Source organism: Pyrgilauda ruficollis, unplaced genomic scaffold (genome assembly GCF_017590135.1).
Source record: "Pyrgilauda ruficollis isolate IOZ18807 unplaced genomic scaffold, ASM1759013v1 scaffold2, whole genome shotgun sequence".
Lineage (NCBI taxonomy): Eukaryota > Metazoa > Chordata > Aves > Passeriformes > Passeridae > Pyrgilauda > Pyrgilauda ruficollis.
This window is the reverse complement of record NW_024519206.1, coordinates 2,393,809-2,410,712: the sequence shown is the minus strand read 5'-3', so window position 1 is coordinate 2,410,712 and position 16,904 is coordinate 2,393,809. Positions and strand designations below refer to the sequence as shown.

At 35.8% G+C, this 16,904-nt stretch overlaps 1 protein-coding gene across 1 annotated transcript in view; it reads right to left on the bottom strand.

Annotated features, from left to right (window-relative positions):
* VPS50 (VPS50 subunit of EARP/GARPII complex) overlaps positions 1-16,904 on the bottom strand; it is a 79,928-nt gene that overhangs the window by 10,962 nt on the left and 52,062 nt on the right. The window contains exons 21-22 of the mRNA XM_041466619.1: positions 13,679-13,800; positions 10,371-10,451 (exon numbers count right to left, since the gene is read on the bottom strand). Of these exons, the coding sequence (XP_041322553.1) occupies positions 10,371-10,451; positions 13,679-13,800 (203 nt within the window). The remainder of the gene's footprint in view (positions 1-10,370; positions 10,452-13,678; positions 13,801-16,904) is intronic.

Below are 16,904 nucleotides of genomic sequence, written 5' to 3'. Positions count from 1 at the left end.
TTTCAAGACCCTGGGGATAGAAACCCTGGCCAGGGTCTACAGTCTATGGATGCTACAACATATCAGCCTGTAAGTATGGAATGAAAACAAATAACAGTAACAGCAACAAAGTAGTGGAAAAAATAACTTTTACGAAAGTAAAATCAGTGGTCCAACATGGCTGCTGTAAACAGCATAGGAGCAACCAATCATTATGACAATAATAATGCTTAAACATAACATTTATGTTTGGACTCAAAAAAAACAAATTAATGTAATACTGAAATGGTTGTTAAACAAGGGAAAAAGATAAAGACAAAAACAACATAATGAAAAAAAGCAGCTTTCAAGTTTGTGAATTGTTTGTTTGTTTCAACTAGAGAAAGAAATAAAACCAGAAGAAATTGCAGTGAAGTAGCTATGGAAAGAGGGAGAAAAACAGACTCAAGGTAACCACAACAGTAGCCATGAATTTCTTCTGGGCTCCACAACAGAGAACAAATGTGAGAAGCGACCTGAAATAGAAAGCCTTTATTCAAAAAGGTTTTGTTCAGACACTTCTGCTTAAGGAGAAGAGGAAAGCAGTGCGCACCTGAAACACTTGTGGAAATTAGTAGTAGTGTCACTTATTCTGTATGTCAGGATTGAGACAAAGAGGAGTATTTCATTGCAGACCTTGAAACACCAAGAGAAGAAGTACTGCACATATGATCAGCTGAAAACTGGAAAATCAACAGGGCAGTTATTCTGATAGCAAAATATCTGACAGACCTGTTGAGGTAGTGTTGCAGCAATTAAAGGTAGGGCAGGTGAAAATTGATTATGTCAAAATGTGTAAGGACCTGGTGAGAATTTAAGTGATACAGGATGAGCAGAAAGATCAAAACTTTGCTGCTATAGACAAAGCAGCACCAGTATGTGTTTACTGTTTGGATGAATGCCAAACCAAAAGTGACATTAAGAATATAAGACAACTGAGAAGATAATAGCGGCCAAGCTGTTAAAAGTGGTTTGAGGTGTGGAGAACAAAAATTCACAAGTTCCACTTTAACTCTCTGAGATTTTATTTGGCAGTTTCCTCCTGTGGTGTGACGGCCCAAGGCAATAGGAGGTGGATTTGTTAAATCAGAAAGGCTCTTTCAGTTCTGCATCTCCAGAGACATCAAACACAAACATAAAAATGGGCTACAGCAGATGGAACAATGCACAGTCTGGGAAAGCAGAGTTCTCACTAACAAGGATGAGGAAGTACCTTCAGACTTATTAAAAAAATATTGTAATTAGGTTACAGATGTAAAAAGCCAATAAAGCAGGGAACCTTGATGGTTCCCCACAGAAATTCTGACACTAAAAACAAGGACTGCTGACTGAGAAATTCCATCAACACATCATTTGTAGCACTAGAAGATCTCACAGAAATACATCAATGAGCAGAAGATAAAACTTCTAAAAGAAGCTTATGGCAAATGTGATCAGATACAGCTGCACTGAGCACAGGAACAATTATAAAGGCTAGCTAAAATGTTATGTTATTTGAAAAATTAATTTTCATTGCTCTGATCTGTGTTCACACTCAGCCAGATAAATCTGGAATTAAACTGACTAGATGCTTCACAATACTATGAAGTTTGCATTCTGCTGAGGTTATCAGAATGGATAAGCAAGCCAAAGGACCTGGATATTCAGTAAAGATCCTGAGACCTCTTTCAGAGAGGTCTAAGGTACTTCCTGAGCACATCCACATGGTCACTGCAGATAGGCAATGACATCTAACCATCTAGCCACAACAATCAATTCTCTAAAAACATTAACTAAGGCAAAGACAATATTGATTAATTACTAAAATTCTCTCTTTATCTGTCCACTCTTTTACTTTTTTCACTTCATTCCAAATGCAAAAACCCAACTAAAAAAAAACAAAAAACAAAAAACAAAAAACAAACAAAACAAAAAACCCAACCAATCAAAAATATAAAAAAAAATTTTTTTTGAAATGTTTACCCATGATAAAAGTAGCCAAACCCACAGCTCATCAAGCAATGTTGTATCCTTGACAGCGCTGGGGGAAGAGTACCAGTAGTAAACAATTACGAAGCTTTCTTTCTTTCTTTCTTTCAAAGACTAATTACAAATTATGTAAAAACCAAGTATTATGGAGACTTCATTTTGCATTTATCTCACTTCAGAGTTGTCTGCCACTTCAAACACATTTTAAACATTTTTTTCTTCTGTTTTGCTTCCCATGAAGGTAAATAACATCTTTTAAATGCCAAAATTGTGTTGCATCTGAAGAACACAAAATGTACGCGAGAACTGGCTAAGTCCAAGACATGCTACCTTCAACTCGGGAGTCAAACTCTGGCTCAAATATCGTGGCCAAACAGCATGAGCATTTCATTCTCCTAATTTGTTCTAAAAAGCAGGCACTGCAAAAGCATGTTGATAGCAAAAAGCAAACAGCCAGTGTGCCAATACCCCAAAGAAGCACAGGATCACTCTAAAAGGCCCTCAGTGATGCATGTGTTTTTTCCTCCTGCCTTCATTAACAGAAATGATCCAAAGACTGAAAGAGGAAAATAAAGGGGCAAAACACACAGGCTGGAACAGGAAAAAAAGGCTACAGACTATTTAAAGAAATTAGATGTTTTTCAGTGTACTGGACTTGTTAAAGTTAACCCTTCCAGTAATGAAGAAAATCTGCAAGAAAATGTCTGTTGCCAAAGATTCTCTTTGTGTACCGTAGCAAACAAGCAGAGACCTGTAAAACTGCCAGCCTCAAGAGGAAGAGGAGAGGAGTAGAAGCTAGAAAATTAAATAGCAGCCAGTCGAACTTTAATTTCAAAAAATGTCAAGTTACACTGAGAACATCTTGTAGCACCCAGCATTAAGCATGCAGAGAGCAATACTAAAGCAGAATAAACTTGCTTAGCTCCTCCCTGCATCAGAGTAGCAGGTCCTGCTGATCCAACAGAACTGGGATATGTCAAAGACCGATCACAGCCCACACAACATAAGTGTAAGAAAACTGCACAAAATAGATAAAATAATTTCAAGGTATACATGTACAGAATGGAATGGTATGGAATGGAATGGTATATATGGAACTGGTGCAAACTACAAGATGCTCTTCTCCTTCCTTGCCAAAAAAGAAAAAACTCAAGGTGTTAAAAAAAATTTAAAAGAATATTAAAAGCATCAGACTGATCTGAACAATAACCACAGCAGGACAGGTTAACCAGTATTGCCGGCAGACACCTTACAGTAGGTCTTACCTATTAAATTTTCTCTAGTTTAATTTCCTCATACTGTCAAAGGAAAAGAACTGCGTGTTCTAATGCTATACATGATAGGCATACCCAACTAGCAATTATTTTTAAAAGCTGCTTTGCTATAAAGACCTGAAAATATCAGGATGAAGTGTTAAAGCAGGCTTATGGCTGCTTCGCCTATTTAAGAGTTGCTAATAACAGTAGTATGAACTACAGTGTATGCTTTGGGAAGTATCTTTGCAAGATACCTACAGCTGAATTAAAATTCATCTGGAACATGTTTTTACAACAAAAAGGTATGTATTAGCAAATAACAGGTATCAAATGAATGGGAGTGTGATATTGTTTAATTGTTGGGTATTTCACTTGATCATTTAATTGTTTACATGCAAGAACAAAATTTTTTATGAACAGGTAGAAAAATAAAATCTATCTGTGTAAGGAACAAGCCTCTTCTTCAATCTCATCTAAAGATGTCACCTGTAACAAGCGAACATTTACATTTCAAGTTTGGCTGAAATCAGTGGCAAGCCTCTGTTAAGCCTTCCATCTCAATGGGAAGAGAAGACTGTAAACTAATTACCTAAACTGGAAGTATAAACTATGTAAGACAATTATCTAAGTTAAAAATTTGACATTCAATTTGCGAGAGACATTTTTATTTCAATTTGTGAGAGACATTTTTATAGGGCTGATCTCATGAGAACAGAAACACCTTTGTTTCAGTTATCCAAAAGAACTTATGACTGAAGCAACTGATTATCTGCCAATTATGGAGAAATAGTTGACAGTTAATTACAATCCTCCACCTCCACTAACTTTAAACAAAAACCAGTAAACTCCACAACCCGTCCCCAGCACACGAAGTTCTGCAATCACACTCATAACCAATAATCTTTTAAAACTGCTCTTCTTCTAGCCTAATACTTTTTGCATAAGATTTCAGTTTCAGAATTGTTTAAATATACATACACAATAGCAAAAATTTTAGGTTTGATTTTGCAATAACTCTAAATGTTACTGAAGAAATCCCAATTTTAAAAGAGTAAGTGGTGTTCAAAAAGCATTGGCAAAACTGTACTATCTAAAAAGGTTCTAGCAGTAGAACAGTCTACAGCAGCTGCGATATACCAACACTTCTGGCAAGACCTTGATATGTGCTGATGGACAAGGAAAAGCAGACTAACCCCAAACGTTTACATAAAACAGGACAGCTCCATCATCTCTGTTTTAAAAACTGTAATTAATAGTCTCTGTAATATCATGAGCATCAATTACAAGAAAACAAACTGATCAAAGAAAGCATAACTTCTTATTGTATTCAAAACCTGACAGAAAATAGTTCAACTAACTCCAAGTTGATGCTTAATATACAAGAATTTTTTATCACAAGAAATGTACTGAAAGCAACCAATCAGGCTTTTTTTTCTCCCCTTTGAGTTTACACATCCCTAACTGTTCTTGAAGCTGAATGCTGAAAAGTACAGGTAGGGCCAATTGCAAAAGCACATTGCTTTCAAGGTAAAAGTACTTCTTGAATATGTTGCAATTGTGTTAATGTTTTAAATGGTATTTTATAATACTCCTACTAGGCTTTAAGTTGCAAAATCAGTATTTTCTTGCTGAGGGGCACAAAACTTACCAAGCAGGTAATCTTGCCTCAACTTGCAAGAAAGTAAATCAAACATAAACAATGTAATCGCCCCTCTACAGGCTTTAAGAAACCAGATCTTTAAAAACCAAACTACAAACCAACTTGAGAAACCATGCTATTAATTTTCCATTATTTACAATCCTTTTCATGAAAATGGTATCTTTATAGCCATTGCTATATTGAAGAGCCATTAAAGGGATCTCCAAACTTCCCAACATTTACAGTGCACACATTTCACATTGTCCTCAGTGTTGAATTGATCAGCATTGCCTCACAGCAGGCATGAGGATCTAGTTTCAAGAGTGGGGATCCTCCATGCTCTTTGTCACAAAACAAGCATGTCCCAAACCTCATTTGGGTCAGTCCCACTGACTTCAGTAAAACAGTTCAATTAAGTTTGCACTGAAACTTCTGGGATCTTTGACATTGATTTCTTTTTTTTTTTTTTTTTTTTTTTTTTTTTTTTTTTTTTTTTTTTTTTTGTTCAAAGGTAAATGGCAGACCTTTTGCATAAAAAATTTACAAGAATTTGGAAGGTTTATTTAGTACTGGTTGTCTCAACCAATGCAACAATGTCTCTATGAGAAACCACTGTGTGCTGACAGACAACTGAGAAAATGAGTCATGAACTATGCCCTAAAAAAATAAATAAGACTCCATAGAAAACCACATGCACAAGGAGCATCAGAACCTGAACCGCTACCTTGCAAAAAAAAGAAAAAATACATAAGCTGGTCTGGTCTGCTCATACACATTTTTACTGCACCACTTTCTTGTACAAAGAAATTTTCTCAGGAAGAGCTGCTGCTGGTTCCCAGGTGCTCAGCTGTGACTCTGTGGACACCTGCACCCCTCTGGAAACAGCCCATTTTTGGTGTTGTACCAAATTGTACCATTCCACAGGATAAAAGAGTCAAAGCCAAAATGGGATGGAAAGTCACATAGGAAGAAAAAGAAATTATTCCTACCAATCTTTATCTTATTTGTATATCTGAAAAACCTACATTTTCCATCTCTGCACCATCAATCTCTAACCTGACTCTGCCAGAAGACTCCTCCTGGGGAAGGAGTCCAAAAGCCAAAGTAAAGACAGATTCTAAAATACATTGACCCATACTCATTTATATTAGTAATTCCTTCCATCTACTCTACAATACATTGTATTGCAATGCTCAGATACTTTACTACAGTGATTTTCTACTGCTGTAAGACACAGTAACTTTAAGAAACTTCATTCTAAATTTTAGTTTTGCTTGAGCAAACCTGTTTGCAATTAATTATTTATGAGTATTCCATGGTTATTTGGTGCCCAAATCTCTTTTTGCAGCAATATCACTCACAGCAGCTATTTACATACACGGGACATTCACAAACAAGATAAAGGCAACGGCGATATCACGATTACATTACGTTTTTTGAAGATAAGGAAGCTGCTTAAAAACAGAAAAAGCAAGGAATCAAAAGTATTTTCCTTCCAAAGCACTAATTATTCCTACCAAAGCACACAACAAACTGATTAATGCCTTGTACTCAGGGGCTTAAAGCTCTCTGAACTAATATGGACATCATTACTGTGTAAAAACACATTCCTGTTAGAAATTACAAACACAAGATCATAATGTGTGTAGGTACCTCTACACACTGACTAGAAAACTGCCAGTGAGGAGATACAAGCAACTCAAAAAAGGGGCTTGTTTTGATGTATTTAGCCTAATCTAAGCCACATCTGAGTGAGGCTGAAAGAACAGCACTTCTTCATCCCCTTTTCAGTCTCTTTCTGTGTTTTCTTTTTAATACAATCTGCTTATATGAATGAGCAGAGTGTTTGTAGAGTGCTACTTCAGGAGGATCCAGAAATAATTATTAAATTACTAACTCTGAAGCTGCTGCATAGCAGAAATCTGTATGAAAGCTATTCTGTGCTAGATGTGCAAAGACCTGACGATGAAGTTCAGATACACATATGAAGTTCAGTACGGTGTGGCCAAATAAATCTTTGAAAGTCATACTGTTCTCTTAACTCTCAGAAATTAAACTGGACCCTAAACTACTTTAAAACAAATACTCACAGTGCTTTTGTTTCTTATACTTTTGATTTAGCCTAAAGGTATTTCTTTAAGGCAAAGACAAGGAGGTTACATACAGAAAACAGCTTACTCAATCACTGTAAGCTGTCAGCACACTTACACAAAACTTACTATAAGAAAGCAAATAAAGGTTTGCTAATTGGTAATCCCCTTTTATTTATTTTTAACTAAGTCTATTTATTTACCAAAATAAAATTCAGATCATACTTAAACCAGTATCTGTACTAGCAGTACAGTGTTTTAAAAGAGCCATAATAGGATTTCATTATTATTAAATTTGTAACAGTCTGAGATTGGAAGCATATCTAAAGCACTAGTGTTTTAAGAGCCTGCTTGCTCAATTGTAAAGAGTTAAGTCCTTTTATCATTGTCATAATGAAGACCTTCATCACTGTCATTTTGATTACATCATACAGAACCTCCAAATTTTAAGAAAAGTTCAAATTAAAAATGTTTTTGTATCCCAATTATGACCAGCAGGAGCACATTTACTACCAACTGAAGCGGTTTGGTCATTGTTTATTGTTTGGGGGTTTTTGCTTACTATAATGTGGTTTATCATTTATCAGTGTAGGAGAGACATACTGACATTGAATAATATGTATCACAGCTGAGGTCACATCATTGCCTTGCAAAGAAATTAACAGGACTAAACACATGTTCACATTTCAGCTATTTCCTGTTCACTGTCAAACATTAATCTAAACTGCAGGAGAACTTGCTGCAGTTTATAAAGTACAGTTGGTTTTGCTATGAAGTATTAGACTGCAAAAAAAACAGTGGAGAATTGATTCAGCTATAGTTGAATCCTGCTCAGAGGGGACAAGGACCCCCAGCACGTGATGCATGAGAAGGGATGCAGGGAAGAGTAGAGGAAGCGCTTCGGATTGCTGCAGCCTTTTCCACACTGGCCACAAGTCAGAAATCTGACTTAGTCGCTCAGCGGTCCAAATAAAATCTGGGATAGTACTTCTTTTCCAAGTATGGTTAATATACTGTAAGCACAGTATATATTAAAGGACAGAAACTTCTTGCACTGTAATAATGGGAAAATAGAGCAGCTCCATAAGGAGTTACAGGGAATGCCTCCAATCAACCCCATACTCTTCGTACTGAACACGCTACAAAAATGCAAGAAAGAACACTTAGTGCTTTAACTTGCCAGAAGTGGAACTCCCATTCCACATCACTTTTTCCTTAACAAAGGAAACTTAAAATCCAGCTGAATAACAACAAAAGTAGTATTATTTTAAAAAAAGGTATCTGGTATGAACTAGATAGCATTAATTCAATCCCAAACAGAAACTACCAGAATTCCACACATAGCTGGAGGGGGTGGCCACTCAATCCTCCAATTATTCCTCTAACTCCTGACAATAAATTTGAGCAAAGAGGCCTTCATTCACTCATATCTCAAAAAAAGGAATTGAGAAAGTCCAAGAGGAAAGCTAGAAATGATCCAGTCTAAATTACTGAAGAGTCTTGATATAGATCATGTAGCTCAAACTTCACAGAGACTGACAGATTTGTGAAATTATTCTGATCTATATGCAAGTCCGGACAAGTTTTGGTCACAGACTCAGAATTGTCAGATTCAGACTATCTTTATGGAAATAAAACATTGATGCTGCCACATCAGGAACTGAAATTTGACAGAAATTAACCTCTTAATAAAGCTACCATGGGTAGAAGACAAGGCAACAACCCTTAATTCCCAGGCCATGAAACCAAATGCCACAACACAAACATGAATACTTTCAGAAAGCAATTTACAAAAATTTAAAATAAGATAGGAGAATCCCTTGAGCAGTTCAGAACCATCCATACAGTCTTGAGAAATACCCTTTTTATGACACAATGAAAATGAACCTTGACTTTCACAAACTCTTAAAAATAAGCAAACAATAAACAAAAATATCCAGACTACTTTTACTTCCTCATAAATACAAAAGGGAAAAACTTCCATTTACAGTATAAGATTGATGTAAATTCCTAAGATATTCATAAACCTCATGAAATGTCTTTAAGCAGTTAACTCAGATTTCTTTCTTCTTTCAAATCTTACATTGAACATAGCTACTAATTTCAATTGGCAATAACATTATCTATTACAGTACTATTAATGACTGAGGAACAAAACAAACTGCTGTTATTTTTTCCATTTCACTCCTAGAATTTTGTTTTCAATTATTTAAACTGCTAAAAAAAATGAAGTCTGTCAGGAATTATCACTACAGAGAAATTTAAAGAATGAATTCCATAACTTGCCATTTTTCCATATTCTTTAACTGATTAATTTGCAAGTACTTCCTGTAATTAATTTTTCTTTCTGCATACACTGCCTTTGAGAAGAATATCAAGAAGCCTTTTTCTCCTTTACAGAGGCCTAGGGTTATTAGTTATCTTATGCTCCCTCTACTGACTGTATAAGAAATGGTCTCCAAGCCTTTTAAGATGATTCTCTAAGAGAACAGTTTAAGATTGGATATAATGATTCAAGGAATTAAAAAAGCATAAAGTACATTTCTTGGAGTGTCAAATCCTTGTGCAAGTCAGAGTATAACATCTTTTTCTTCTTTTTAAGATAGAAGCCTCAGAAAATAAAACTTTCCTGCAGCATCCATGGTATTAACTACAACACAAGCCATTTATGATACCCTGAGGAAATTTCTTCACAACATTTCAAGGGTTTTATATTTAGGTGAAGTATGAAAACTTCAAACTTCCACTTCTGGTGTAGTTTTTAGCAATACTTCTTTATAAACTTTGCTGTCCAGCTGAATCCACAAAAACTACCTACAGTCTCCTTTACCATCCTCCTGTGCAGGACAGTAATCTACTACCAGTGTGACATGAGCACCATATTTACTTTTCACACTTTGAAAATAAATCACAAAATGACCAGCGGGATGTAATCTAAAAAATACTTTCTGGAAAGTTCCCCAAAATTAAGGAAGGTCTTAGTATACAACCTCACCCTGAACGGTGAACAATCTTCAGGAGAGCTTACTTTTTTGCTATTATTTTACTGAAGAAAAATGAGTCATCTATTTCTTTTTATAAAATGTCTCTTGGTAAGGATAATACTGAATGTCTCTCTTTATTACATGAATCATAATAGAAGATTTAAATATCGAATTTCACTGTTACATCTAGCAAAATCTATTTAATTCATTTTGCTGTACATCGGAAAAAGTGATTTCATACAATAATAACCTCTACCTCAAGAAACTAAGCCTTTGTTATGAGACAACTTATTAGATACATTCACACTGAATGTGAAAAGAAGAAAAAAATCAAAAAGCCATGATGAAATATAATTCCTGAATGCCGTACACAGACCTCCATCCCACTGAGCATTAACAACATCCAGGTACTTACCAGATCAATCAGACTCTCCTGGATTCTGTTCAGCGTGGTGCGTAATCTGCTGCTACTGAGGCCCAGTCCTGTTGATTCAAACTGGAAGAAATACATTCTACTTAAGTTGGGAAAGAAAATCTCTTTGGTTTAAACTTTAGTGTTATACAGCAAAACTTGAGCTTGCAAAGACTTGCTACAACTTACTTACATTAAAATTTTAGCACAGAATCTTAACACACAAGATGAAAAGAAAATCAACAGAGGTCACAGCACTCAACTCTGCACTGGTGTGAGGAATGACCAAATTATCTTCCATGAAGATGACAGTGTATCATTCATACCAATAAAAGATCCAGTATCTTTTATTGTTACTATGTATTTATCTGCAGGACTCTAGATTTTCTCATTTGGGTGATAAGCCTGGAATGGTGCCCCCACAACACCATCTCTGAGCCTTGCATTCACACCACACCTAAGTCAAATGGTTTTCACTCCTCTTTCTAGCTATACAATATCTCGTAATCATCAAATATATATCTTGCATATGTAAAAATTATAACCACTGATATTTATAAACAGTCATTAGTACTTAATGTCTACAAAGATCTACCTCAGAAATGTGCCATCTTCATGTTCCCGGCTCAGGAGTGTATGGGGCTGATGCTCAGCTGGGATATATAGTTATATACATACAACTATGCTATATATATGTATTTATTTTATTTGTATACATATACACACACATATATATAGCTACACTAACTTCCTGCTGAGTGCAATGGATTATAACAGCTGAGGGTCTGATTTAACATGCATAATTATTGTAACTTCTTATGTTCTACTGTTAATAACACAACAAAGAAAGTGGAAACAAACTTGGGACATGTAACAAACACAAATTTAAGTCAACAACCTGGAACGATTTGAATACAGTTCTGGTATGTGATTCACACCAAAAGGCAACTTGCTGAACAATATTTAGGGCACTGTTGTACGCTGCATTATTAGACTTCTTTTCAGTGGGCTGAATCAGGAAAGGAAGCATTTGAATTTACATGACCTCCTCCCCTCTGTTTGAATACAGACAGGTATAATTTAGGTCCCCATTTACTGCATCAAAAGTTTCCAGTTTAAAATGTCCATTTGCCCGAGTCCTTCTATATATTAAATGACAGTTTACATCTGAGTTGAAGTCCCACTGGAAGTACATTCTGATGAAATCTATAACTTGATCTAGGAGACATGTTCATAAGAACTGAACCTCATGGCTCCACCATGAACATTTCACTCATCAGTACAGCTGACTCAATTCATACAATTTTTTGCTATTTCTATTTGCAGAACTATAGAGTTTTAAATTCCATAAATTGATGACCTAGTAAGGCTAGTAAGCAGAGCATTAAACAATTTGCAGAATAATTCTGTTCATCACCAATTTCACCTCTTATCATTAACCTCTTATAGAAATTACCTCTTATAATAACCTCCTATAGTTATTTTTAAAAGTAAGTTTATAAATTAGTGCAATGTCCTCTTAAAAAAGAAAAAAAAAAAGAAAGAAAAAGAAAAAAAAGAAAACCCACCTCAATTTGTTTCTGCTAAGGAAAACTATTTTGTGGCATGTTCATGAATGTCTTAAATTTTAGTGAGTAGATTTTAAATACAGGCATTCTTTTAATCTTTTCTTGCTCCATAATTTGAGATAAGGCAGGCTTAATTTGCAGCCCACAAATAAAAAAAGTTTTGAAAGCAATTCTTGTTACAACAGTGTTTAACTTTTGGCAGTGAAGAAAGCTAAATACTGATTACATAGGATAATGATTTGAACGAGATCTGAAAGCAGCGACAGCATTATGAACAGACATAGAACTCAACATTTGTATTTTAAATCCCTGGTTTTCACTGAGCTGGCAATGAACTCTGTACAGCCAATCACTCTCCTTATGTGTGTACTAACTCACATATACCAAATAACCATAATATTCACAAATAATTTTAAACATTTAAGGAAGTTATACCAGCATACTATAAGAATCCCATTTGACATTATTTTCTGAACAAAAATAAAACAGGAACTCTCTGAGTGGTCTAAATCACATACCATCACCCATCTCTAATTTCTAAAGGTTTAGAAACACTATGGGGAGTGAGGACATTTAAGCAGCATTACAAGAGGGTTTCTTCCAATCATAAACCCTTGTGTTTCCCATGGAAAACAATCTGTCAAAACAAATACTAGGCACAGTACAAAAACATCACAATTTTACCACCCATCTGCTAGAACATTTACCTGCCTAGCACTGTGCTGTTCTCTGTTAGAAGCACAGAGTGAGGAAGCTGGTATGGGCTTTAGAAACACAAAACAGAAGGTGTAAAAAAATAACAATAAATGCAACACAATGTGAATAGCAGAGCAACTAAGCCAATGGAAATCAATTATCTTAAGAAAACAAAACAAACTAGACCCCAAACAAACAAAAAAAACCAAAGCAAAAAACCCAACAAAAGGAAAAAACTCTCCACCCATCTTGTAAACATAAATTGCAAATACAGTTGTCCTGCCAAACAGTTCAAAATGTTTTAGAACCATATGTTGAGTCTGAAAATTCATTACAATTTGCCAACAAATGATGATGGATTTGGAACCCCTCGACACTGTTACTTGTGCAGTAATTTAGGGGCCAAGATATGAGAAAGTTGTTTTTACATGCAGCTATTAAGACAATTCTATTGACAGCTGATCTATGTTAGGTAAAGACATTGCCAACAAGCATTTTTTTCAACTACAAGATCACTCAAAAAACCATTGTTTTCATTAATGCAAGTAGTTTGGTAGAATAATACTAGATATGAAATAGCGTCTTTCAAATTCCTTAAACTTGAGTTACTACTTAACTTTCATGGCCCCCTTTTCCTACATTTGCTGTTCTTATGTAAACTAGAGAAATACATAGAGAAAAATTCAATCACCTTATACTGTCTAGGATCAAACCACCCTCCTTCTGCAATCTCCTTTGCTACCCACTCTTTACCACTACTTCTAGGTATTTCACATTGTCTTTCCTCCTTTTCAATAGTGCTGGAAAAAAGAATAGAGAATCTATCTATTCAAAACATACTATGATTAATGTCTCACTAACAATAATGCTCCCAGTACTTCCTTCCCTTATTGCTGATCTAATCAGCCTTTTCTTACTCCTACATTCAAATCCATTTTATTGCCACTAATTTTTCTGGGAATTACATATTTTAAGCAAAGAGATCTCCTCTGTATTTTCATTCTCTGTGTACAGTGATACTTGAAAATGAAAAATGCTTCTACCTACCATGTCATTTCGGCCAAAAAATGTATAGACTGCATACAGATAGTAATCAAAGAGCTGGGACATGAAGTGGATCACATCAAATGCAATAGGTTTCAGAATATTCATCATCTGCATGTATTTCCCTTAAAAATCAAATACAGAAGATCAGTTTCCTCAGCACAGGTGCTACAAAGACAGTTTAGACAAATTCAAAGCCTATTCTACCAAGGGTATTATGTAGCCTTCACTGTTTATTAACAACAATTAATAATAGTTTACAGATTGGAAAGGTTTAAAAACAAAGCTATAATGATGGCTTAAGACACCACAATTGTTCCAAGACTTCTCAAAATACAGATGTTGATCCATATCAAAATGTTTTCAACTGTTTTCAGCCTTCTAGTACCAAATTCAACACACAACTGTCTGGAACCTCTAAATGAAGTTTCAGCTTCATTTAGGTAAAAAATAATAATCTGCTAAAGCAGTGTCTGGCAAATGCTATATAGAACCACTGAAGATTTTATGCTTGAGTGTGTTTATGTATGCACATACAGATATTTTTCAAGCAATAGAAAAACAAAGTATAAAAATGATATGTCCAATGTTGGATTTTACCCAAGAACTGTAGGGGTTATGCGCTTCACATCAGTGATACAGCATTTTCTGCTCTCCTTCTCTTCTATCCTGTGGTAAGAATCTCAAGTAGTTTTAAGTTTGAAATGTTTCCAAGAGGAGAGACTATGAGTAAAGAAGGATGTTGGTACCCTGGCACATCCAGGGAGAAGAATAATTCCTTCTCTTCCTTACTATTCTCTGTTGTAACACATTTGACTTAGGAATTTTTTTTTTTTTTAAATAATTTAAAACCCCACCCTCAGGATCTTCATCCATATGTTATCTGAACCAAACTGATCATAGGATTTGGAGTCCAGAAGGGCTTTTTCCCTACAGACCTAGTTCACACGGCCCACAGTTTTCACTTATTTCTGTTTCCAGCATAGGAAATGGCTCTTCATTGGGTCATAAAAGAAGCACACTTAATGAAAACCCTGATATTCCAGAGACCCCATATTTCCTGCTGACTACCTCAAAAATGACATCCTGCTTGCCCTTTTAGTGTTCTAAAAACATAACATATAACAAATGTTATTTTGTTACCAACAAACTGTTTGGTTATTACAGTAAGAGACAGACAGCAATTTTTAAACCAAAACACAAATGTAGTCCACCCCAGCACGTAGAATACAGCAGGTCATTTCACAAATTGTCATCTTCCAGACATGTTTAGATGTGACAAGTTGGAAAAATTACAGGAAGGTGCTAAAACAATTTCTTTTTCCTGTAGTCAACAACACTCATCTTCAAGTTAATACTATGCCCAGAGAAGTAATCTACTAATAGATAGAGAAAATATTGGTTTAATCAGAGAAACTGGGTAGTAAAGAAACAAAAGCTAGCTTTTAATAAAAGGGGAGTTATTTGAATTTTTCAAGGAAGTAATTGTGTAGATCAGCAAAGATAACTAAGTTGAAACATGCATGATACAGCTACATACCTGACAAAATGGTAGAGCACTAGAGTAAGAACCAAGCAACAGCCTGACATTGCTACCTTCCAGGTTTCTATCTGATTTAGACTCCTTATTGAATACTACATGACTACGCTCCTGTTTGCTAAGACACACAAGAATATGTTTTGTTATTTTTAGAGATTTGACACAGGTTGTAATAATTGATATTGTCACTTTAGCCCTTTTGCTAACTCTATACTACTTAACTACTAATGCTTTGACCCATAGCATTATGAACAAACTGAAAAGTGGACTTAAAAAATTCTATTTGTCTTCTAAAAGGGAAAATCAAATGCACAGTCCAATGTGGAAATTTTTGCATATTTGTGAAAGGATGGTGATGGTACCCTAATTAAAGCAAGTGCCACCTGCATCCATACTATCTGAATATTCTGGATTGGACAGGCTGACTTTTTCCACTTACTCTGCGATAAACATTTTTTGAAGTTGCCTGCAACCCAATATGAGTGGTAAGTCACAATCTGGACAGTTAAGATTTCCAAGCATCTGTGCAGCTGGCATCAGTACTGGAGGTAATCTCTTGGGAAGTGTCTTATACTTTTCCAAAGGGCTATGCACTACACACTGCCCAAGTACTGTACCTATAAAAATCTTCCAGTGCCAAGAACATTTCTCTATTACGACATCACTCATCATCTTGATACAAGTGTTCCAAGAACATTTCCTCCTCATTGCTCTCTCCAACAGGACACCAGTTTTTAATGTCTACACATTGTTACCTATACTTGGGCTGAAGTTACTGCTCTGGGTTAAAAAGGGATATATAAGAATATTTTCAAACAGCACAAACACAGTCCAAAGCCATATCAAAATATAAATTTCCAGAAATACTTGAAAAGAACACTTAAAGTTTCAGCAACTGAAAGTAGCTTGAATTTCTAGAGGCTCTAGACAGCTTAAACTGTGGAACATTTGCCAGGTTTCTTTTGAAGTATTGCTTGCAGAACTCCTTCTGTCCATAAGGATAGCAAGTAGAGAGCATTCTTTACCAGACTAATCTATACAAAACTGATGCACCTCACAGATTAGCACACAAAAATTTTTGCAATAAATCTTTACCAAGCCAACCTGGTAAAGTGAGCTTTAAACTAGGAAAGATGGGGTAAGGGGAGAGTTACAGTGACCATGCACACAGCAAAATAAGGTTTAAGTGGGGATACCTCCAGCAGGTACAAGCAGCCAAAGACATAAGACAGGACTAATGGACACCCCCTTGCACTCCCCCTGAGATACTGACACACTGAAATACCTCTATGAAGTGCCTGTACACCAATGCACACAGTAGGAACAAACAGAAGGAATTAGATGTGTATGCAGTCATGGGGCTTTGACCTCCTTGCAGTTATGGAGGTATGTTGGGATAGCTTGTGTGACTGGAATATTGTCATGAAGGGCTACATGCTTTTAGGAAAGACAGACCTGGAAAGCACAGTGGTGGAGTGGTGCTGTATGTCAGGCAACACCTGGAATGTATCGAGCTCTGTCTTGGGGTAGATGATGAGTCAGTCCAGAGCTCAAGTGTTAGGATAACAGGGCAGACTAGTAAGGGTGACACTGTCAGGGGTGTTTGCTACAGGCCACCTGATGAGGAGAAGGAAGTGGATGAAATCTTTTAACAGGCAAGTAGAAGCAGCCTCATGGTCACAGGCCCTG